Consider the following 24,889-nt stretch of genomic DNA (forward strand, 5'->3'; position numbering starts at 1 on the left):
AACGCAATACATATAAAGGAAACCCATGTTTTATGTACAACTAGTTTTGGCTTTTATTATTTCAGTTTCAGTGGAATTTCAATTTATTATGATGGAAATTTTCCTAAACACATCTGTCCAAATTATGTAAACTATAAAAAAAGAGTGCATACAAATTTAAAATCTACCCTTAAATAAGAGTAAAACATTTGAGTTGACACCAGTGCACTCAAACGTCACCATCACGAAACACTCATCAACACTAGCTTTATTTTCCCCTTTATCGAGTAATCTTCTGCGTAATCTTTGCTCAATAGTTGCAACTGATATTTTCCCCTTTTTGTACTGTATTATGTAGTTGGCTAAAAGCTAGTACCAATGGTATTCATTGCTAGTACAGTGGATGTCTTGTTATCGGCAGGAATTGGGCATTACTGAAAGACTGTTCTCGTGGGAAAGATTTGAGACCAGTGATGACATGTCTAAATACAATGCTCTCCTAAATTTATGTTGAATATCACAGTAAACAGTCCGTTTTAACAAGTTTTTGGGGACGTCGGTATAACCGGAAAACCCGTTATCCGGACTGGCCTCGGTCCCAAGGAGTTCGGATAAGAGGGAGTCTACTGTATGTATACCTATGGATTTATTTGTTTACAGTGTTATACTCATTTGACATTTCCATCAAGTAACAGTATAATATTAGGTCTAGGCTATTTTAGAAGTAAATTACATTTTTTAACATAAATAACATCATGTTTTAAATGTGCTATTCTGTATATATTCATTTAAACTCTAAATGGGCTTTGATCTACACTTTTCCCGCATTAAAAATAAATGCAGTACAGTTACACATTTTTTCAGGATCTGTTGGTACTTCTGGATTTGCTGGGGACTCCTCAGCCTTCTTTCTACAGTTATTTCCGCAAAACACAAAGTTGGTATTTGCAAATGGTTGCTGCAGAAAGGAGCCTTACTGACATGAGGCTGTTGAAGAAGATTAACAATGAAGTTTACTTCAACAGAATGCATCTCGATGCTCATATTGATGATGACCATATGCCCTTCCTTGAGCGAGGTATGTACCTAAACCTACTAGCCTATTTATTTTCTACCTGAATAGATATAAACATTACTCAATTAATACTGACACAGTAGACTTTCTTTCCTTTGGACACCTCGAAACAGGACACTGGTTAAAAAAAAAGTGTGAAAGATCCCAATATCCGAAGGTAGTATAACAGTAGGTAGTATTAACAGATATGCTTCAAAACCACACATTACGAGTGCTAAATGATGGTTGGGGAAACCAACCAGTGGTGTGGTTGTACATTTTACATTGTGAGAATGCTCACCATTGCCGTAGTAGAAAAAATACAGGTTGCCTATTCAACATACAGGTTCTTTGGAAACGGCAGAGTGAGAACACCGTTCTCACGTGTTCTTGCCCCACTACACCACTGAAACCAACATTACAATCTGTACTTTACTAGATGAATGGGGTGTGAATTGGTTATTTGAGAGACACAGTGGTAAGTGTGTGAATATTACACGTTTGAACCATCCAAAGTCCAAACAAACTATCCATTGTCGGCTTTAAAATGTTTGGAAAAGGGTGAAAAGTTGGCTCATTTCTCTAAGGAATCGAATATCGGGCATTTAACTATAAACGACATAAATAATGAACACAATTCTTTAAGAGGAGTAGTGAATCATCTTCCAAGGTAAGAAAGAAATTAAAAGCAGGTGAATTTCGGCAAGTAGAAGATGCACTTTATAATAGGTTCATGCAAGAAAAGAGCCGACACACGCCTATTTCAGGCAATATTATCATGGAAAAGGCAAAACTATTTTATAACAAAATTATGAGAAATAACAACTTTTGTGCAAGTGTTGGGTGGCTAGATAAATTCAAACGGTGCTTTGGAATTCAATTGCTAACTTTAACTGGATAGAGGCTTTCGTGTGGTTTAGAGGCTGCCGAGCCTATTGTTGAAAAATTTAAAGAAATCGTGGATGAAATGAACTTAGGCCCAGATCAGATCTACAATGCTGTCGAGAGTGGTCTGTTCTGGCGTCTTTTGCCAAAACAAAAATTTGTTCATAGAGAGGAAGCTAGCGCCCCAGGTCGCAAGTTGGCCAAAGATAGAGTAACTTTTATGCCGTGATGTAATGCTAGTGGCACGCATAAATTAGAATTGCTGGTTGTTGGGAAAGCCAAAAAGCCAAGGGCTTTCAAAAACACACAGTTGCCGGTTTCATACACAAATTCGACAAAGGGATGGATTGACCAAAACAAAACTCTTTATTCGGAATGGTTTCATAAAATTTTGTTCCATCGGTAAAAAATTTTTTGAAAACACGGAAATTGCCTCAAAAAGCCCTTTTGTTGTTAATAATTGTCCTGGACATCCAGATGAGGATGAGTAAAAAAGTAGGGATGGAAAAATCACTGATTTATTTTTGCCCCCTAATGTAACTGATACTCCAGCCAAAATGTGATCCAAACTATAATAACAGATTAAAAAAAAAAACCCTGTTGTACAGTATTTTGTCAAAAGAGGTCTTGTTACAGGTCTGAAGGAAACCAACCTGAAAGATGTTGTTTTTTTAGCGAATTTCCCATATAGGGAATAAGCTATTACCGTAGTACTCATGGTAAGACCTGGACCCGGGACCGATTTACTTTTTCGTTTTGAGGTCCCTAGAGGCCAAAAACACCATGCATTCAAATTCATATATATATATATATATGTGTGTGTGTGTGTGTCCTTGAGCACGATAACTCGAGCAAAAATGATCCGATTTTGATGAAATTTGGTACAAATGTGTAAATCTACATTTATTCTAACAAGTTCGCGAACCAGCATCATCGGACTATGGGAAGGAGGGTTTCTGGGGGGTTTTATGGGGTAAAAATAGGTTTTTCCCGTTTTCGACCCTAAAAATACACAATTTTACAATTTCTTTCCAAACCATTTTGTAGAGCTTAAAAAAACAAATAATTTAGTATATTGATGCGTTATTATGCGCCTAATGGTTACAGAGAAAATTCCAAAAAATTTATAATTTAAAATTCCCATGTTATTCTTGTGGAGAATAAGTCAACTGTTATAGTTTGCTTGTTTATGAACAGTACCTGGGGACCGAGCTTTGCTCGGGGAAAATCATTAGTTCACTCTGAAAGCAGTCTTAGTATTGGAGATACATAAATCCATTCCCAACCTCCACACGGCTCGCCTTTACTACGTCCTACACCATTTCCTACGTCATGGACCTGTTTCCCTCCATTCCCATAGCACTTTAGGATTGTAGATACCTTAATCTAATCGTTATTAACAGTTCCCACACTCTGGACAGCTCGCATTGACTACTTCCTTCACCACTTCCAACGTAGCGAACCTGTTTTCCTCCCTTACCATAGCATTTCAGAATTGCAGACACCTTAATCTAATCGTCATAAACAGTTCCCACGCTCCATACTACTCGCCTTTACAACTTCCTTCACCACTTCCTACGTCGCAAACCTGTTTCCCTCCCTTCCCATTGCATTTAAAGATTGCAGATACCTTATAATCTAATCGTCATAAACAGTTCCCACACTCCGGACTACTCGCCTTGACTACTTCCTTCACCACTTCCTAAGTCGCGGACCTTGTTTCCCTCCTTTCCCATAGCATTTTAGGATTGCAAATACCTTAATCTAATCGTCATAAACAGTTCCCAAACTCCGGACAACTCGCCTTGACTACTTTCTTCACCACTTCCTACGTCGCGGACCTGTTTTCCTCCCTTCCCATAGCATTTCAGGATTGCAAATACCTTAATCTAATCGTCATAAACAGTTCCCACACTCTGGACAGCTCGCATTGACTACTTCCTTCACCACTTCCAACATAGCGGACCTGTTTTCCTCCCTTCCCATAGCATTTCAGAATTGCAGACACCTTAATCTAATCGTCATAAACAGTTCCCACACTCCGGACCACTCGCCTTGACTACTTCCATCACCACTTCCTATGTCGCGGACCAGTTTTCCTCCCTTTCCATAGCATTTTAGGATTGCAAATACCTTAATCTGATCATCAAAAACAGTTCCCACGCTCCAGATAGCTCGCCTTGACTACTTCCTTCACCACTTCCAAAGTCACGGACCTGTTTCCCTCCCTTCCCATAGCATTTTAGGATTGCCCATACCCTTATCTAATCGTCACAAACAGTTCCCACACTCCGGACAGCTCGCCTTGACTACTTCCTTCACCACTTCCTACGTCACGGACCTGTTTCCCTCTCTTCCCATAGCATTTTAGGTTTTCCCTTACCCTTATCTAATCGTCATAAAAAGTTCCCACATTACGGACAGCTCGCCTTGACTACTTCCTTCACCACTTCCTACGTCGCGGACCTGTTTTCCTTCCTTCCCATAGCATTTTAGGATTGCAGATACCTTAATCTAATCGTCATAAACAGTTCCCACACTCCGGACAGCTCGCCTTGACTACTTCCTTCACCACTTCCTACGTCGCGGACCTGTTTCCCTCCCTTCCCATAGCATTTTAGGATTGCCCATACCCTTATCTAATTGTCATAAACAGTTCCCACACTCCGGACAGCTCGCCTTGACTACTTCCTTCACCACTTCCTACGTCGCAAACCTGTTTCCCTCCCTTCCCATTATATGATTGCAGATACCATAATCTAATCGTCATAATCAGTTCCCACACTCCGGACTACTCGCCTTGACTACTTCCTTTACCACTTCCTACGTCGCGGACCTGTTTCCCTCCCTTCCCATAGCATTTTAGGATTGCAAATATCTTAATCTAATTGTCATAAACAGTTCCCACACTCCGGACAGCTCACATTGACTACTTCCTTCACCACTTCCTACGTCACGGACCTGTTTCCCTCTCTTCCCATAGCATTTTAGGTTTTCCCTTACCCTTATCTAATCGTCATAAAAAGTTCCCACATTACGGACAGCTCGCCTTGACTACTTCCTTCACCACTTCCTACGTCGCGGACCTGTTTTCCTTCCTTCCCATAGCATTTTAGGATTGCAGATACCTTAATCTAATCGTCATAAACAGTTCCCACACTCCGGACAGCTCGCCTTGTCTACTTCCTTCACCACTTCCTACGTCGCGGACCTGTTTCCCTCCCTTCCCATAGCATTTTAGGATTGCCCATACCCTTATCTAATTGTCATAAACAGTTCCCACACTCCGGACTACTCGCCTTGACTACTTCCTTCACCACTTCCTACGTCGCGGACCTGTTTCCCTCCCTTCTAATACCATTTTAGGATTGCAGATACCTTAATCTAATCGTCATAATCAGTTCCCACACTCCGGACTACTCGCCTTGACTACTTCCTTCACCACTTCCTACGTCGCGGACCTGTTTCCCTCCCTTCTAATAGCATTTTAGGATTGCCCATACCCTAATCTTATCGTCATAAACAGTCCCCACACTCCGGACCGCTCGCCTTTATTACTTCCTTATCACTTCCTACGTCACGGACCTGTTTCCCTCTATTCCCATAGCATTTTATGATTGCCTTTACTACTTTCTTCACCACTCCCTACGTCGCGGACCTGTTTCCTTCCCTTCCCATAGCAATTTAGGATTGCAGATACCATAATCTAATCGTCATAAACAGATCCCAGACTTCGCACTGCTACCCTTGACTACAATAATATCGAGTAATCTTCAGTATAATCTTTGCTAAATATTAACAAGGGATTATTTTCCTTTTGTACTGTATTTATAATTTGCTAGTATATTGTGGGTAGTTGGCTTATTACGAACACATGCCACAACTTCAAGTCTTTTGTTTACTTTTTCCTTGTTATTTAATTCAGCCAACATGGTTACCTAGCAACCCATAAGACTAATGTTAAAAAAATGTGATTTTCAGTTTCATTTTTCTACGTAATTAGATTTTTGTTGGCAGTTCTAACTGCAGTAAACTCGTTTTTAGGCCAGAAATAAACTATTTACAACATTTGAAGAAAATCGTCGGAGCCGTATTCGAGATCTTTTTTGCAAGCAAGCAAGCATACATACATACATACAAGCAAACATTGCTCGTATTAGAGTATAGGATATTTTGATCAAATTTTGAAAATACGTTCATTTCTTACTAAACTACAGTATTACCATTTTACAACAAAAAACAATTTTTATCCTCCCTGTTGCAGCAAACCTAAGTACTCGTTATACTAATTATATTTAAATAGGGAATAAATATGATAGTTTTAAGGAGACATTTGAGTTTGTGAGTCGGATATAAACAGCTCATGATTTAAGTGAAAATATTCATACATTAAAGAATCAGAATGTTGTTGGGATACAGTAGTTGCTTAATTCCAAATACTGTATAGTTGATCACAAACTAGAAGAAACTGAATGCAGTATGAACTTCTTGCAGATAGAGAATCAAATGAAAAACTATGATATTTTTTTAACTAGTTATGCAACCTTTAATGACAAAAATAAAAATATGAACTATGAGCATTGTTACAACTTGCCTTTGTTCTCAACCTGTGTAAAGTGACCACAATCACACATAGATTACACACACTTCTATTTCCATGTTAATTAATTACCCATACTAGTGGCTGATAAAACGTTTGGTAGCTGGTTAGTTCTGATTGGTAATATAGTTATTATTGTTTGTTAGTAATTTGTTAGTAAATTGTTGATTTGGGCATTGTTAACTCTCGTACATTTAAAAACTTTAGGTACCATTCTGTAATATTGTTTATAATTGGTAATTTTTTCCAGGCGTTCCATGTCTACACATCATTCCTACTCCATTTCCGACAGTTTGGCACGAGCTTTCCGACAACTACAATGCACTAGACATGCCAACTATCGACAACTTAAACAAAATACTCAGGGTCTTTACTTTAGGCTACTTAAGAGGGGGTGCCAGAACTAAAACAAAAAGGCCTAGAAATGTAGATGTTTCTACATATGACTTATAACGTCCAAACTGTTTTAAAATAGGAGACTCGGCAAACCTACTGTACTGATCTATAGCCAATGAAAATTATGTAACATAACTTAACTTGTCACATTTTCATTTAAATATCAACATTTTACATTAGAGTTTATGTTGGGGTTTATAAAACTCAAACTAAAGCATTGACAGGGATCCAAAACAGTACGGTTTTATGAATGACGCTGTTACACAGTTTATCAAGTTTCTGGTCTCTAACAGTCAAAAGCTTGTTCAGGAACGGAAATTTAACCGTCCAACATTTCTAAAGTTGAAAGTTAAGGGCTTTTGTTGGTGAAACTTAGTTCCTCCGTAATGACATTCCAACAAAAAATATTGTATAAACAAAATTTTAAAACAACATTAGCATTTTTACATTTTAATTACTGTTAATCCATCTTGATATTTTGGCAGCTTAAGTATTATTAGTGTAAGTATAGGCTAGACAATGGTTGTAAGGGTATAGAATATTTTTATATTTAATCAAATGGATTAGTTTTGTAATTTAATCATACATTATGAGGGTGTTACATTTTGGTAGGTAAAAATAGATTTGCTATATATGCTGACGATGACGATACTTAATTTAATTTATTTCTGTTAGCTTATTAGCATGTACATGGTGCAGCATAAAAACCGATCTATTTTCTGCAGCACACTGTTCAGCGACAGGTAGTCTGAGGGTGGTTGAAGTAGGTTCGTTTGAAAGCCTACACGATGCCATTATCTGTAGTCATAGACCAGGGTTGTTGTCACTTGAGCAGCGTGAATTTGTTTTCGAGTCTTTAAAAAAAAGTAATGATTCAGTCATTGCAACTCAACAGCATTTCCATGCATTCTTTAATTTAGGTCGACATGGAGAGGTTCTGTCGCAAATATGTGTATGGATAATCAACAAAATTAAACAGAATAATACTAATTAATCCGTATGGATAAGAGTTAAGATCGAACCTCAAAATTAGCGTAATCGAGCGGTCAGACATGTTCAAAGCAGATGCTTGTTTTCGGGAGGGCCCACGAGGATTGTGTTCCACAGCAGCACAAACTCTATTGCATGTTAGTTGTCTGGCATCCGATCTGCTTTGGATGGCTTATCAGCTTCGTTTTGAACACAGAAGCCGTTGTTATGAAGTTGGTAACACACTACATGAGTGTGCTACTTGACGGAATCCACGTCGCCCTAATTAAAAATTAAACAGGGCGTCTACCAGTCGGGAATTCCGGGATATTCGGGAAAAAGTCGGGGACTTTGAAAGGTCGGGAAAAGTCGTGAAAAAGTCATGAATTTCGGCCGAAAGTCGGGAATAATCTAACCTTTCAAAGTTAGGGATGAACAGGTTGCAAAACTTTAAAAAAATGTTCTGGATCTTATTTTCCTGATCATTGGGACGAGATTACATTTGAGGGGTGTGGGATGAATCGAAAATGCATCGGAATTCCAATTCGATTCAGTGATGATCAAAATAACGATTTGAATCATGGGCATTCAGTATCCATATACGTTATTGAATGAGTATCCATATACGTTATTGAATCCGTATCCAAAAACGTTTTTGAATCCGCATTTATACGTTATGGAATCAGTATCTATATACGCTATTGAATCAGTATCCATATATGTTTTTGAATCAGTATCCGTACGTTATTGAATCCGTATCCATACGATATTGAATCAGTATCTACATACGGTATTGAATCCGCATCCATATATGTTTTAAATCAGTATCCATACGTTATTGAATCAGTATCTATATACGTAGTTGACTGTTACATCGATACTGTTACTTTGACTATCAGTATCCATATAACTTATTGACATTATTCAAATAATTGACATTAATTATATAAGTTATTCACCGAGACATTGCTTCGCCATACAAGTTATTACCATCCAAGTACATGGCATACACTGAGACATTGCTTAGCCATATACGTTTTTAGAATTGGTATCCATACCTTATTGAATCAGTATCTATATACGTTATTGAATCAGTATCCAAATACGTTTTTGAATCAGTATCCATACGTTATTGAATCAGTATCCAAAAACGTTTTTGAATCAGCATCCATACGTTATGGAGTCAGTGTCTATATACGGTATTGAATCAGTATCCATAATTACGTTTTTGAATCAGTATCCATACACTTTTGAGTCAGTATCTATATACGTTATTGAATCAGTATCCAAATACGTTTTTGAATCAGTATCCGATACGTTATTGAATCAGTATCCATACGTTATTGAATAAGTATCCAAATACGTTTTTTAATCAGTATCCATATACATAGTTGACTGTATGTTGACTGTTACATTGATACTGTTACTTTGACTATCAGTATCCATATAACTTATTGACGTTAATTATATAAGTTATTCACTAAGACATTGCTTAGCCATACAGGTTATTGCCATCCAAGTACATGGCATACACTCATACTAAAACATTGCTTAGCCATACAGGTTATTGCCATCCAAGTACATGGCATACACTGTGACATTGCTTAGCCATACAGGTTATTGCCATCCAAGTACATGACATACACTCACACTGAGACATTGCTTCGCCATACAGGTTATTGCCATACAAGTTATTGCTATCCAAGTACATGGCATACACTGAGACATTGCTTCGCCATACATGTTATTGCCATCCAAGTACATGGCATACACTGAGACATTGCTTAGCCATACAGGTTATTGCCATCCAAGTACATGGCATACACTGAGACATTGCTTCGCCATACAGGTTATTGCCATCCAAGTACATGGCATACACTGATACATTGCTTCACCATACAGGCTATTGCCATCCAAGTACATGACATACACTGAGACATTGCTTTGCCATACAGGCTATTGCCATCCAAGTACATGGCATACACTGAGACATTGCTTAGCCATACAGGTTATTGCCATCCAAGTACATGGCATACACTGAGACATTGCTTCACCATACAGGTTATTGCCATCCAAGTACATGGCATACACTGAGACATTGCTTCACCATACAGGCTATTGCCATCCAAGTACATGGCATACACTGAGACATTGCTTCACCATACAGGTTATTGCCATCCAAGTACATGGCATACACTGAGACATTGCTTCACCATACAGGCTATTGCCATCCAAGTACATGGCATACACTGAGACATTGCTTCGCCATACAGGCTATTGCCATCCAAGTACATGGCATACACTGAGACATTGCTTCGCCATACAAGAAGTTATGTATACCTTGTAGTTCTGATCCTATCCTCTTATTTTATCAATGTAAACCAATTGAAAGATTCAGTATTTAAATCTTACAAAGGTTTTCATTTGTTTACACCAAAACATATTTTTATTTATAAAATCAATAAAATAAAATAGGTAACATGCTTAACAACATGATGCTGCAAGTAAAAATTTTGAAATAGGCAAGAAGCTCACTGATATTTCTAGAAATACTGGTTCTTCTAATGTATGATTGAAAACAGATATTTCACTCCACTGACAAGTATGAATAGAAAAATTCCTTTGGCTTCGAATCGAGTTACATCAACATTTTTTGAAATCGAATCGTTGCTTTGAATTGAAATGTTTTGCTGCTTCACACACCCCTACATTTAATACGGGATTTTCTCAGCATGTGATTCGTTTCGATCGTCAGTGATTTCGCTGCGACGCGAGTGATAACATATGTTGACGAAGGTACCGTGACCACGAGACGGAAAAAGGTGTAGTAACATGGAGAATGGACCGAGTTTTTGGTCGGGATTTATATAAAAATGGTAATGAAAAGTCGGGAAATCCATTTGAGAAATCTGGTAGACACCCTGTTAAAGGAATGCATGGAACCTCCGCTGAGTTGCAATGACTGAATCATTACTTTTTAAATTCAACTCAACAACAAACTCACATTGCTCAGGTGCCCAATGCTCTATGGCCACAAATAATGGCATAGTGTAGGCTTTCCAACAAGCCTAGCCCCACCACTCTCAGACGCTGAATAGTGCGCTGCATAAAATTTTTGCCTTTTTTTATTTGTTTTCAAAGTGATGTCTGTGTGTGTGTGTGTGTGTGGATGTTCATAAGCTATTGCAACTTTTGTGATTTTTCCCATCATCATTGTTACCACAACCACTTACCCATGATAAAGGGTCTTGACAAGCTTATGGGAGAAAGTATGTGTAAAATTGCTGATACCGCTTATTTAATATGTACATATGTGTCTTACTAAAAAATAATAAGTTTATCAGTATCTTTAAATTTAAATCTGGAATCTAAACATGTTAAAAATCTCAACAAACTAGTCAAACAAATGTCAAATTAACAAGACTTGCTTGCAGTTGAATTTAAGCTTTTATTGGACCGCAATAAAACAAATTGTGCTGTGATTTTGTTACCTCTTTTAAGACTTTTATTAATATTTTTCACTTTTAGTTGATTGTTATGAATTTTCAGTGAGCACACTAGAAGGTTTTACCAAGGTAAAATAAAAGCAGCATTCAACTAATTCTATTGCTTTAAAACTGGGAGTACTGAACCCAATTCTCCATGCCCCTATGTTTTCAGTTTTTAGTGTCATTAATATTCTGGAAACTACGTGACTAAATAATTGCTTCAGTAAAAATCAATTTTAATGTCTGTAACTAGAACTACCAAATCAAACTTTACTAAATAAAAATTGTAATTAGTTCTTAATTTCAGTCCTGTTGGATTTAGTTGTAACCTTCCTACTATTTTTATTTGCTATGAATTTTTGCTATCGAATTAAACTTTTTTTAATTTTTTGAACTGATCATAACTATTTTGGTTAGAGACCTTAATGTATGGGTTTCTTCATATAGAGTTAAGAAATTTGAAGGTTTTTTTGGTGCCCCGTAATACATTCAGTGATTCAGAATATATTTTTCTTGCCACTTCACCAAAATTTACTTAGGAAGAATACTTGCTGAATGCTTTTACTTTGTTCATGAACTATCACTGTGTAGGTTGTGTTTTGTTATGAGTTATGAGTTAACATTTTGTTTCTTGTTATTTCAGTTATTGAAAACCTCGTTTAACCAAATGAAACGACTTAAACATAAACAATGACTTGTCTCCTAGTTGTATAACCATATAGGTGAACAGTAAAGCACAAATCATGAAATTAACCCTAAAATAATATAAACAAAGTATCGTCGACACTAGCGATCACTGATCAGTGTCACCAGACATGAAATTGACACAAAAGCAAGCTTCAAAATGTACAATGGGATAAGAAGTCTGCTTGTGTTGGTTAGTCTATTACTATATCTATTAGTTTTGTTCCAAATTTAATTCTGAATGAGTAGTAGATGGTTTCAGTTTCTATTTAGTTATCAATGAACGTTGGTTTAAACTACTTTTTAACACATTAAAATTAAATCATCACTATTTCACTATTAGATCACAATATGAAACTGACTAATGACAGAACTACACATTCAATCTTTATGTCCATTTAGTTCGAATGTCTATTATAGTACCCAAAAGTCAATTAAATATAGGAGTATGTATTTGGTTCTTGGTGTAGACCTACTATTGATGTATGGATACTTTTAGATTTCTTGTTTAAGAATTTACTTTTTAACACATTATAAGGCATTTATTTTTTTAGTTCTTGTGTAATGGTTATGTTTAACTACTTTTTGGAACACTTAACCATCATAAAAATGTCACTATTGAACTATGTTACAAAACTTAAATCCACTATTTTACAAAATATTTCTGTAATATGACATTTTAATCTTCTCAGTCATTCTAGAGACTCTTCTTTGGTTGGTTTGTTCCTCTGATCCGTCCATACCCTGTATATTTACTTCTTCAGCATCTCCCCCAAAAAGATAGTGATCATTTCTTAGTCTTATCAACATCTAAAATCAGGTACTGTTAATGTTAGCTTGGCTCAACATTTTATACAAAATATGTTACGTACTAGGATTGGAATTTATTTTTGACATATAGTTCTTAGCATTCATGACATGTAACCAAAATAACATATTCATGAACAAAAATTGTATTTGTAATTTTCTTGTTAAGTTTTGGATAATGTTTTTGAATTGTATACATTATGTTTAATTCTAATAACTGATACCTCTTTGATACCCAATGATGTTTTTTGGAATTGTAAGAAACTTAAATGTTTTGCTAAATATCTACATGTATTTATAAAGACAATCAAGAGCTTTAGATATATGCTTTTTTGTGGAAATAATTAAACAAATAAAAAAAATTTAATCTATAAGGTCCTTTAATACATCCCTCTAAACTGTTATACAATCCGGAATGTGAAAGTGTGTCCAGCACAGTAAGATTAATATTGTTATCTTACGGAAGAGTAAAATAGTGAAAGGTATTTTATTTTTGTAATGTTATTTATCATCATGGCAGTTCTTAGAACCAAGATCAAGGTAAGGTTCTTAACGGGATATGAACAACTAACTACAGTTATGAAAATTACCTGCTTTATAACGCAGACATGCTCAACCTTATTAGCTCCATCATAGTTTACTACTCATTGTTGCACGTTTGACATGAATCAATAATTAAAAAAAGTTGCATATCTCAATTAATCAAAACTAACTATAACTACTTGACAATTTTTATCATGGAGCTCCTAAAGCAAATTTATTTTCACATCAATAAATACCGTATGTATAAGTAAACCACAATTATGTTAGAAGAAAAAAGACAATTGTCTATAGTTTTTTGTTTGCTAATGGTAATTTAATTATTTATGGAATCATCAATATTCTTCTGTTAGTTATAGTTGTTGATGCTTCGAGTTCTCAAGATATTTTAAAAATCATCAATCATGGGCTTTTAATAAGAAAATTTTGCAAACCAATTCTTTGAAACATAATGTCTAATATAGACATGTTTCCAAGACTTTAGAACTAGAAAAAACGTTATTTCTAGGAAAGATTAAATTCTGTGAAATGTCAATTACACATTGCCAGCCCCAGCTTGCTAGCTTATTAGTAAAAAAGCAGGCTTGTTAGCAAGTGCCATATAACTAACCAAAGTCCCCACAAACTAATAACCCCCACCTCTGATGTCATTAATAACCATCCTTCTTTTCACTTGTTCTCAAGTAACTGAGAGTACAATTGGATAATTTTACAATCTTTTTTGTTCACTGTGCTGTGGGTGGCGTGCATCAGATTTTTAACAGCAGCTATCAGGGAGGTGCGGCGATACACTTGGCTATTGTACGAGATTTATGTGAGAGCTAGTTGCTTATAATGTATGTTATTGAGCCTTTAGAGTATTTTTCTTTAAAATACCCTTCACCAAACTCATCTAGAACCGTAACAGAAGTTGGAGATTACAACTCGTATTTGACATTTCAGGACCTACTGGTACTTCTAGACCTGCTTGGGTACAAGAGCCCCACCTTCATCAGCAGTTTTGCTGACACTCATGAGTGGTATCAGCAGATCATGTCGGCAGAACAGAGACTGCACAATCAGAAGCTGCTTGTCAATCACCCTAGGTCTTACTTCTTTGACTTTCAACTGAACTTGGGAGTCGGCGACGACCACGTTCCATTCTTGGAGAGAGGTATTTCATGTTTATATTGTGTCGAGCTTGGTAATTTTTCCATCAAGGATACCAATTTGCTGTTCAATTTTGTCTTCTAGAATTGATGCAATCACTGCAATAGGCCTATGTTTCATATATACTTAGTGATCTTTCCAATAATTATTTCACGTGGCTAGTGCAAAGCTACTGCTCCATTCTAAAATCTCATTACCACAAATACATTTTATTATACATGCATTCAATTACACTGAGGGACACATAAAGATTTCATTTCATAATTTCATTAATAATTGCAGTAAAATTCCCTTGCAGTTCTATGTTATTTGAAATATTGGGTTGACGACGTCTCTGTGCAACGATAATGTTTGAAAATGGAACAGTTATGCTCCTAACTATCAATAGGGCTACATAATGTTTTAGGAACATTCATTTTCCAATAAAAAATGATGAGAGGACACGGTTTAAGAAAATTTGGTTCTTTTAATTTACGGTATGCTATAGTAAAAAAATGTGAAATTATAATTTTTCACAGGTTTTTTTTGCTAGTTGGTTCAAATTAGATGTTGTCATAAATAAAAAAATAATAGTGCTGCACCCTGCTGGTAAACCTTAACTTTTTAATGCTATTTAATATCATAGAACCAACTTGTGTAGTTGATAAGGTTAACATGGGAAACTCCAGAGCCACTGGGGCGGAACCCAAAAGGATTTTTGAGATAAGAATGCGTCTATGTAATTGGGAACGTGAGCTTTTGCATTTGTCACACCAAATTTCAGCCCAATCCAACCAATATTTTTCACGTTTACTTGTCACAAACATCCATCCATCCAAACTTTCTCACTTATAATATTAGTAGGATAGGATTTAAATAGTATAATGATACTACTTAGCTAGCATTCAACATGTACTATTTTTTACATTTTCTGAATGGCAAACAACATATTTAACCTCAGTAATCATTTCAACTGTAAAGAAATTAATAAAGTTTGTTTTTGTAAATCGTGCTACCCTGTTTACAAAAATTTACACTAAAATTCTTTGAATAAAGCCTTGTAGTTGTGATAATCTGCATTTATAATGTATCGCTTTTCCAGGTGTTTCAGTGGTCCATGTCATACCCACTCCGTTCCCTGAAGTTTGGCATGAACTTTCAGACAACTATGAAAATTTAGACTTTGACGTGATCCAAAATCTCATCAAAATCTTGTATGTATTCACTCTGGAGTATCTAGAAGGGACGACAAACTATCCGATCATTGAGGAGTTATGAACAAGTTTTGTTTGTGGATTCCACTGATCAGGGACTGAATTAGGTAACTAATTGAATTTTTATCTCCTATTTGGCATTCAATTCTCTTAAAACCTAAACAACAACATACTTTTGAAATCTGTTGGCTTGGCTTGACTTGCATACTTTTCACATTCTGAATACTTATTTAAAAAATATTAAAGTAAAGTGTCTTTCTAAAGCGTACCATTTAGTACAACAATTCAATACGAACCAGAAGGTTATTACGAGGAAAATTCCCTGACAATTTGAAAAATTAGTAAAACTCCCTCATTGACATCTAGCTTGTTTATAGTTTGATAAGGTGTCAAAAAATTTTACAAGTATGAACTATTTGAGTCAAACCTTTTTCATTTCTGAATGCCTTCTGTTTTATTTTCTGTTATGATTTCTACTTCAGTACAGGTCCTAGAACTGATGAAAACATAACAATGTTTTTTATTCTGATGTTTTGTATTGTTAAAATTTACATTAGGCCTACATAGTTTTCATCAATAAATTTTACATTGTTCAGGTAATAGGTGTCTGATTTCTACTATTCCCAGATACCTCCATCATCAAACACAAGTCGACACAAAATATTCCCTAGTATTTTGACAATAATTTTAACAAGGAATAAGGTTAAAATAAAGACAGTTAAAAAAATAAATAGTTTATTAGTAATGGTAACACATGAATGGCCCCAGGCATTAGGCACGCTATAAGGCGTTACAAAAGCTTCGTCCACATTTATAGATATTAGCTTACACATTCACACACTAAGCTACATGGTTCATCCCTTTATCACAGTTTGTATTTCTATTTACCACTACAGTAGAGTCCCGCAAACTCGGCACTCGATAACCCGGCAGTCTGGATAACTCGGTCATCACCTGGCTCAGAAAATTTGTGATTTTTTAGTTAAATATGTATGTACAGTATACATTTTTTTTCCTAAGGCACCAAGGACTTGTTTCACTATATCTGATGACTTAATACTGACTTTTAATATAAATATAAATAAAAAAGGCGGTTGAAAAGCTTCAAAAGTGTATTGTTAGGCCTAGTTCCCGATAACCCGGCATTTCACAAACTCGGCGCCCTTTCAGTCCACATTACGCCGAGTTTACGGGACTCTACTGTATAAAAAGTAAACCAGACTGGAGTCTCCTTAATATGACATCATTAGGTATTATCATTTCAATCTCTTTTATAAATAAAAGACTATATATTATTAACTTTTTTTAGTTTAAAACTAACTGGAATTAGGTATAAATCTGTCATCAATATTAATTTAGCAAGTAGATAAAATATTGGGGCAAACAAGACATCAAGAATCATTGAAAACTGTTTTCAGCAATCATTAATACAGTGAGTGCATTTGAATCATTATAGAAGTATTCTGTTCACTAAAATTATGATTAAAATATATTTGTTAATAACTTACTCCAACTGAGACATCTCAATCTAGGCAGTAATTATATAATGTTTAAGTAAAAAAAATATGTCTAATAAAATTTGAAACATTAATTACACTTATACAGTTAACTCGTAATACAGGAAATATATATTAGGTTAGTCGGTGGCTCATTCGGAAGTGTTACAGACTTCGGGCCCAAGGTAGCAATGTTGTGGGTTCGGATCACGGTGACTGCCGCAAACATTTTATCAGCACAGTTCACCCTTGACCTGTACCGGCTCGCCCCATTGCTTTGATGGGTATGCGTTCCATGCACGTGCCCATAGTCTATGGGGACGGGCAAATGCAAGGTTAAAAGAGGCCGCCGACCACTTTAAAAAAAAAAAGATAGAGGTAGTATGTGGTGGTCGATTTTGATTGGACTCCCCTATCATCATCAGACCCAATAGGCGATTGACAGTCATTTGTCTAATTAATGAGTCCAATCAAAATCGATAACCTGTCATCATCTTTCTCGATCACCTACGGCCGACCACTGCCGGTGGCACAAAAATCTGATGCACTGTGTGGATGAGTGCGCAAAAACGTTTAAATTTAGTTTCATCCAAATGAGAGGCATATGCTGCTTCCCAGTCGTTTTGGACGTAGTTTTACAAGATGTTAGGTTCTTGTAAAACCTAGCATCACTAAACAATACTGCTAGCCCGCTTTCAGTATTGTAAAATGTAGACATATTGACTAAACTTTGTGAATAAAGAATATTTGATTGATTGATTGACAGGGAAAAGCAGGGGTGAATTATCTGGATACACCATCAAAATATACCGCAAAAAAGCAATAAAGCACAATTTTAAGGTTAGGTTCCTTCCACAATGCTGCAGTACATTCATTAACATTATTCTATTGTATGTCATTAGATCCAAGCCTCCCACGCTACAATACATTTTTAACCGTCCCTACCACCAATAAAATAGTCGGATCAGAAAACCAACTATACCAGATTGAAGTATAAAAGTGGCACAATAAGCGGCAAGCGAAACAACGGCAGTGGCTAACCTCGCATTGGAGCAATAGTTTGTGAACGGCGCTTTGACGAGTATACTCGTCGCGCGCCACTGGAAAGAGCTAGCAGTGATGAGATTACTCGTCATCCGCAGTGAACGTGTTAAAAAGTAATATAAACTTAAACATTTGACTCATTAGTTCATGTTATGTTGTTTTTGGGTTAGTTTGAGGATTATAATTGACATAATTGCTTAATTTCTAATTTCTATGAAAGTGATGTATTTGTTGTTCTAAATAATATATATCAATTGAAATATAAATAGGGCTTAGTTTAATAATCAACGACGTATAAGTTTATAACTTTATCCTATTCTATAGAAAATATTTTCAGTCATTACAATGTTTCATACACTTTTGTGTAATTCAACTCTAAAAATTGAATTTTATCTGTAATCCTATGGTTTTACTCTTGCAATATTTTATCTGATGTTATTCCAATACTATCATCAGCATTAATTCGGCTATGTATTTCACTTTTAGGCTACTATAAATAACTATGAATACACGTATCACTTATTTACATTGTTATAAAACTATATAAAATAGTAAGGTACATTATAAAAATAGCCACATTACAAACATGCATGAAACATACATTGAAGTTCATTATAAACTTCAAATATATCTGTTTGATTGAGAATCAGGACAAGAGTACAAGTTGTAACACTTTGGAAATACAAATAATAAGAAAATTAATCACTGCAAACTACCAGTCTTAATAACTAATCATTGGAATAACAACTCAGGAGTCGCCAGAGACCCTAACTTACAGACTAGAGGTTTTCTTCAGTTCTTTTTTGTAAAAATAAAGGTGAAAATAACATAAACAAAAACCACTACAACACACTACAACAATAATCATTTACTAGTTAATGGTAATTCTGATTGGCTATTTGGGTGATACATTGGTACTTGGTAATCGAATCGTACTTGGTAGTGGTAATCCATTGGAAATCATAATAACGTAGTTGAGTGAAAATTTAAAAACGTACGTTTTCAGGAAAAGCACTTTGCACATTTTTTCCCCTTTTTTCAAAACTTTTATTATTATTTTTATTTCATTAACATTTGAAGTTTCATAAAATGTCCATGGTAACGCAATATCTTTGGTATTTTTTTTTTTAAAGAGCATCTTTAGTGGAAAAACACAAAATCCTGTCACGACCATAACAGACGTTTAAATGAATATTAAAAATAGTTAATATTATTTTTATAACTATGTTTTGAAATAAACTAATTTACTTTTATGACCATTATACAATAAAAAGGTCACTGAGCTTTTGGTATATTTGGTCTTTCTTGAAAAAATAAAAAAACTCAAAAAATTGGAAAAAAAACCAATAAAATCTTTTTAAGTTTGTATAACTCTGAAAAAACTTACCTGAGACCCGAAAAATCGTTATGTTTGTATAGAGGTGTGCTTCTTTTGTGTATAAAACATTGAAATATGACGATATTTTAATTTTTGAAATTTTTATGATAGAAATCATAAACATGATGGTCAGGGACAAGCGGTACGGTTGTGAATTTTCTGAAATAATCTAAATCTTTCTAAACAATCCTTCAATTATACTGTTAGTTATAATAAAAATAAGTGTTTCAATTGAACTAAACTGTTCAAATTACAATTATAATAAAGTTATTGTCACAACCAAACACACTATAATCCATAAGGCTGGATTGGTCGTGAAAAAACCCGCGATGGTCGTGAAACTTTGGTCGTGAAATTACGTGTTATTTGGCTCTGTTCTAGCGGTAGCCCTGCACCTCATGTTCGAGGATACAAAGTGGACTTCTAGGTTAATCTAGCAATTGAAATATCTTATAAACAAAAATTAACACCATGTCTACTTCATCGAATGACTACGTACGGTCATGGACACACCAAAATTACAAAAAATACAATCTTTCCTTTATTAATCTTGTAATTCCTCCTTTCAACTCGAAATGACCGGCACTACAATCCTGACGTACACACCGAACTAGTCTCTAAAACCAACTGACTCCATCGACGCCAGGCTTGCAACTGTCGTGCTCCAAAGTTGAAAATTTTTCCCAAATGGTCGTGACGCCAAATCGAGGGACAGACTTATTTTGTCATGGTAGTCAGTTTGCAATGACAATAAAGTTATAATATGCTCCTTTTTTGTAAGTTTAATAACCATTGATGACATAAAAATATGGCTTTATATATTTCGGCATGAATAATTAGTCTAAAAACAGCGTGAAAGTTGGAAAATGTACCCTAGGGACACGTCATGGTAAAAATACAAAAAAAATACCTAGAACCTATTTAAAACCAAATATATGTGTGTAACATGTTGCTCCCGTCCCAAAAAAATATTAAAACACATAATAATAAACTACAAATCCAGTATCTACGAAGTAAAAGGCCAGGGACATGAAAACGTACGTTTTTAAATTTTCACTCAGTTAAAGTAAAGTTGAGTTGTAACACCTTGTTTGTTCTTTATTAAATAGAATTACCTTTAATATTATTTCTAAACAACTAACAAGTTTTTAAGAAACAAAATTTTATTTTTTATAAGTAAAAACCTAAATTTGCTTAAAATAACCATATTAGGCCCGGTTTCCCCAACTCATTTAAACTTTTAAGTTAAACGGCGATTTAAACGTAGTTTAACTTTGATTTGTGTTTCCCCAAATTTAAACTAGGTATTAATCTAAGTTCAAACTAAACCACCTCTCGACTTGGTTTAACTACTGGGGATAAAATAAACTGAGTTCAAATTAGTAAATTACAACAGTAACATAACCTCAAATCAAAACAAAAAGTAGGTGTTAAAACAATAATAATTGAAGCAACTACAAATTCATTTGGACGAAAATAGGCTTGGTTTAGGGCTAGCTTATAAGTTAAGTTTTATTTATAATTTATTGTTTTTATTGAGTTCTTTTTTTTTTGTACATTTGATTTTATTTCAAGTTAGGCTACTGTTAATTGCAGTATTTGACCCTTAACTGAAACGGAAGAGTTTAATATACATTTACGAAGATGAAGATTATGACACTTTAGTACCTAGAACAAGAGGGCCTACTAAAATAAGGGACAGAATTGACCATTTCAATAAATGGAATGAATCTGAATTTGACAACAACTTATAATAACTTGATAACATAACCTTAAACAGTGATGCTATTCTAGCTGCATTCGCACTTTGCTGTTCTACTGAGTTGTAGCGCAGCGTTGTGGTGGTTGTAGGAAGCACTAGCCCAAAGCCCACCAAAGATTCCTTACAAATACACATTCAGGATTGCCAACCGCTCGAATTGCCGTTTATCTTGAACGAAGACAGTAAAATGTTGGAGAAACCGAACACACATTTTAAACGGAGTTTAAAAATAAACTAGTTTATTATAAACGTAGTTTACACCATTTTGGGGAAACCGGGCCTTAGTGTATGTGTTAATTTAATTATGTGATTCAACATACACCATGGAGAAAAAAACACAGTCTTAAAAACACAGTAGGTATCAAGTACAAAAACTTAACATATAAACATAAACATAACAATAGGTGACAAATGTAAGTTAAAGGTAGTGCTTTTTAACAAAATAATAAGTTTTACTTTGTCTTACAGCAAGTTTGATTTGTAGTTCCTTGATATAGCCTATGTTGAAAAAAACTTAAAATAATAATAGGTTTCTTACAAATTAAAATCACTCTTTAAATCTATACTAAACCTACATGTACATTAAACAGGACAATGCTGGAATGCATTATGTGCAGTAGCACACCCCCCGCAGTATTGTAGAGTTTGCTCTCACCGCGGGGGGCAAACAATCCGCTTGTGACCCGTATCTGTTGATCCGCAACAGTTCCCCCACCACTTGACGTACCTCCGTACCATCAACCGTTCGCACGTCTACACTCGCCTCAAACACCCCATCACCTGGCTGTGTCCGGAACATAACCTGCACTTGGTATTCACTTGGGTGTCGTTTGCTCCTAGTCAACACTGCTGATTCCACCTTAGTTAACTCTTGAGTCGCACACTCTACGAGTCCGTCGAGCAAATCGTTGTTGAAGTGTTTAACGACGGCTTTAGCTGCTTCAACACTTCTCCGATCATCCGTGCTGAGTTTCTCCTGATCAGTCTGACAAACGCAGAACCAATCGGGTATTCCAGCTTCAGTACACTCTCTTGTCGTAGGAACTTCTCGGAAGAAGGACATCTCAGGACTCTTCTGACTGAAGTGTTTTGCCCATCGGATATTCAGCCCAGTCTTTTTCAGTTTTTCAAACTCGTAAATGTTAGGCACCGAATCTGTCAGTGTTGATAAAACATCAAGGAACGTACCGTGAATATCGTAACTAGATAAGAGCCTCTTGCTGTTTTTCTTGAGTGCTTCATGCCATTCCGGATACACCTTCTTTGTCCACGGTGGCAACACAACAGACACCATTGGCATTCTATCCTCAACCCTGCCTACATCTGTGAGGCGGATTGAGTCGATTCTGTTACCATGGTCACCCAAAATCAGCACCACCGTGCGGTTGAACAAGCCCTCCTCAAAACTGGAGCTCAAAAAGTCTTTCAGGTCTTCGTCTATAGCCTGAAACAGTAAACGGGTAAATTAATTTGGAACAGAAACTAAACTATGAACACCATTGATGAAGCACATCAACTGATGGTGACCAGTAATAAACAGTTCAAGCACAAAGAAAACTAAACCTATTTTTTACTGTATCCAATAAATTACACCAACTGATATATGGTTTACAGTGAACACACATATTTATAAATATCAAATGCAACATAATGAACCATAAATAGTTTCACATTTACTCACCCCAACGGTGTTGACGTAATCATGACTTGCTTCATTGAACAATGAAAACAAGAAGGCTGGTGAATCTCTATAGACTTGTAAGAAAGAGCGGAGATACTCAAAGTAAACAATGTGTTTGGGTTTTGGACCTATAAAAAAATTATAGTTGTAATACAGATATTTTTAATGGATCAGGTTTAGGTGGCACACATCCCTATACAGTATAGTCTTGATTATCCGATCTTCAGTTATCTGACGTTCTATGTTATCCGACCCTCCCTATGTACATCAAGTATTAAAAAAACCATTTGCTACTCGTGTGTGGTGTTCACCCCAATACTTGAAAGGTATGAGCCATGCTTTAAACAGTCATTTAAGATTGTTTTAGTGTGCTGAGTACCGCATAGTTTTCAACTCCTAAACCTCACATCTTAGTCACAGTGTGGATGGAGAACTTTGGCTGAGTTGAAAAGTACCTTTAATATTTTACGGTTACAGTAATGGTGTTACTACAGTGGTATTTTTTCTGTTGTGTGTTAGCATATGTGTGTTGATGGCTGTTTAAAAGTTACTGGTTTTAATGGAAAACAAACTTAAAGCCTTAAAAAGGTGTTTGATACTGGTTGGTTTATTTGGTGGTTACCGGGCTATGAACCTATATATCAAACCTTTCCGCAGCCAGTTTAGGACGGATAATCAAGACTCTACTGTATCTAGGGATAAAAAAATGTGTCTACCCTTAACACTCTTTACTTACAGTTCCTACTTGGCAGTTTAGCTGAATGATAAAATTGTTCATGCCAATAAACTTGAAAGAACACATCATAAAAGATACTAGTGTACCTGTTGCTCGAAATCGAGCAATTGTCAAGTACTGGTATTATACAGAAGTTATTTTAAAACTACAGTAATAACAGACATAATTTTTGAAAAGTTTTAAAGGCCTGACTAAATGCTTATGTAACTAATTGAAATACGCTATTTAATAGCGCTTTGAAATAATAAACGCTTCTTGTAAAAATATGGTACCATTTTTTGGACCCGGCCTTATTTTTTAGTGTTTTCTACAAATGTTTCCCGACTTAAAGCTGTTACCAGTAAACATTTCTTGCATGTATTTATTTGATCTGACTTAAGGTAGGTTTACTTTACCACTATAACAACACGATGTGTATATTCTTCATGGTTTTTTTTACTTCCAGAATAAGTTTCTTAGCATAACTGACACAAAATGATTCATTTCCCCAAGTGATTGTGTACCTTGATTCTTTACTGTGAAACTAGGCCTCTCCTCTACAGTACTCTTCTTATACGTATAAGATTTCCTATTAATTGTCTCCTCCTCCTGTTTTAAATATTTCTCCTTTAAACTGAAGAAATTGTCTGTTATTCCAACAAAACTGATTGACTGTTTGGATTCGTTGATCTGTTTGGAACCTCCTAAATACTACAAACATCAATATTTACTCCCAAAAAGCTGGTGAGTTTTTTTTTATATACAGCTGTTTTTGTTTTTAAAATTGTTTTCAACGTAATTCTTATGGGGAAATTGTGACCTTTGAGTGCGCATCGTGCCCTTAAGGGTAAGAGTTTTAAAATTCTAAAACCTTTATGCAAAACTACGAATTGAGACAAATTATTTGACACCTCAAACGTTAAAATCGGTCCAGAAATAACGGAGGAGTTTTGTTCACAAAAAACAGCCCTCACAAGATAGCCTTATGAAGAAATGTGTCTATATTTCAAAAATATTTTCTGAAATGCTGAAACAAAAATATTGTTTTATAAGTTTTAATCATCATTTC

The 24,889-nt window shown here is 35.4% G+C and overlaps 2 protein-coding genes across 4 annotated transcripts in view; one reads left to right on the top strand and one right to left on the bottom strand.

Moving 5' to 3' along the window:
* The window catches only part of LOC129001294 (glutaminyl-peptide cyclotransferase-like), a 35,175-nt gene extending 18,843 nt beyond the window's left edge, over positions 1 to 16,332 (top strand). The window contains exons 5-6 of one of the 2 annotated variants that reach the window (XM_054428544.1): positions 14,345 to 14,555; positions 15,633 to 16,332. In XM_054428544.1, coding sequence (XP_054284519.1) covers positions 14,345 to 14,555; positions 15,633 to 15,808 — 387 coding nt within the window. In that variant the 3' untranslated portion in view covers positions 15,809 to 16,332. Of the gene's footprint in view, positions 1 to 843; positions 1,058 to 6,768; positions 10,027 to 14,344; positions 14,556 to 15,632 lie in introns of those variants that run through there. The other variant, XM_054428543.1, reaches the window with a different exon arrangement.
* A 4,954-nt stretch (positions 16,333 to 21,286) lies between these two features.
* The window catches only part of LOC129001293 (uncharacterized), a 113,239-nt gene continuing 109,636 nt past the window's right edge, over positions 21,287 to 24,889 (bottom strand). For both annotated transcript variants that reach the window (XM_054428541.1, XM_054428542.1), the window contains 2 exons: positions 23,106 to 23,233; positions 21,287 to 22,868 (listed from right to left, as the gene is read on the bottom strand). In XM_054428541.1, the coding sequence (XP_054284516.1) occupies positions 22,032 to 22,868; positions 23,106 to 23,233 (965 nt within the window). In that variant the 3' untranslated portion in view covers positions 21,287 to 22,031. The remainder of the gene's footprint in view (positions 22,869 to 23,105; positions 23,234 to 24,889) is intronic.

This window comes from Macrosteles quadrilineatus, unplaced genomic scaffold (genome assembly GCF_028750875.1).
Source record: "Macrosteles quadrilineatus isolate MER2022 unplaced genomic scaffold, UCM_ALF_1.0 Scaffold_8__2_contigs__length_117827958, whole genome shotgun sequence".
Classification (NCBI taxonomy): Eukaryota; Metazoa; Arthropoda; class Insecta; order Hemiptera; family Cicadellidae; genus Macrosteles; species Macrosteles quadrilineatus.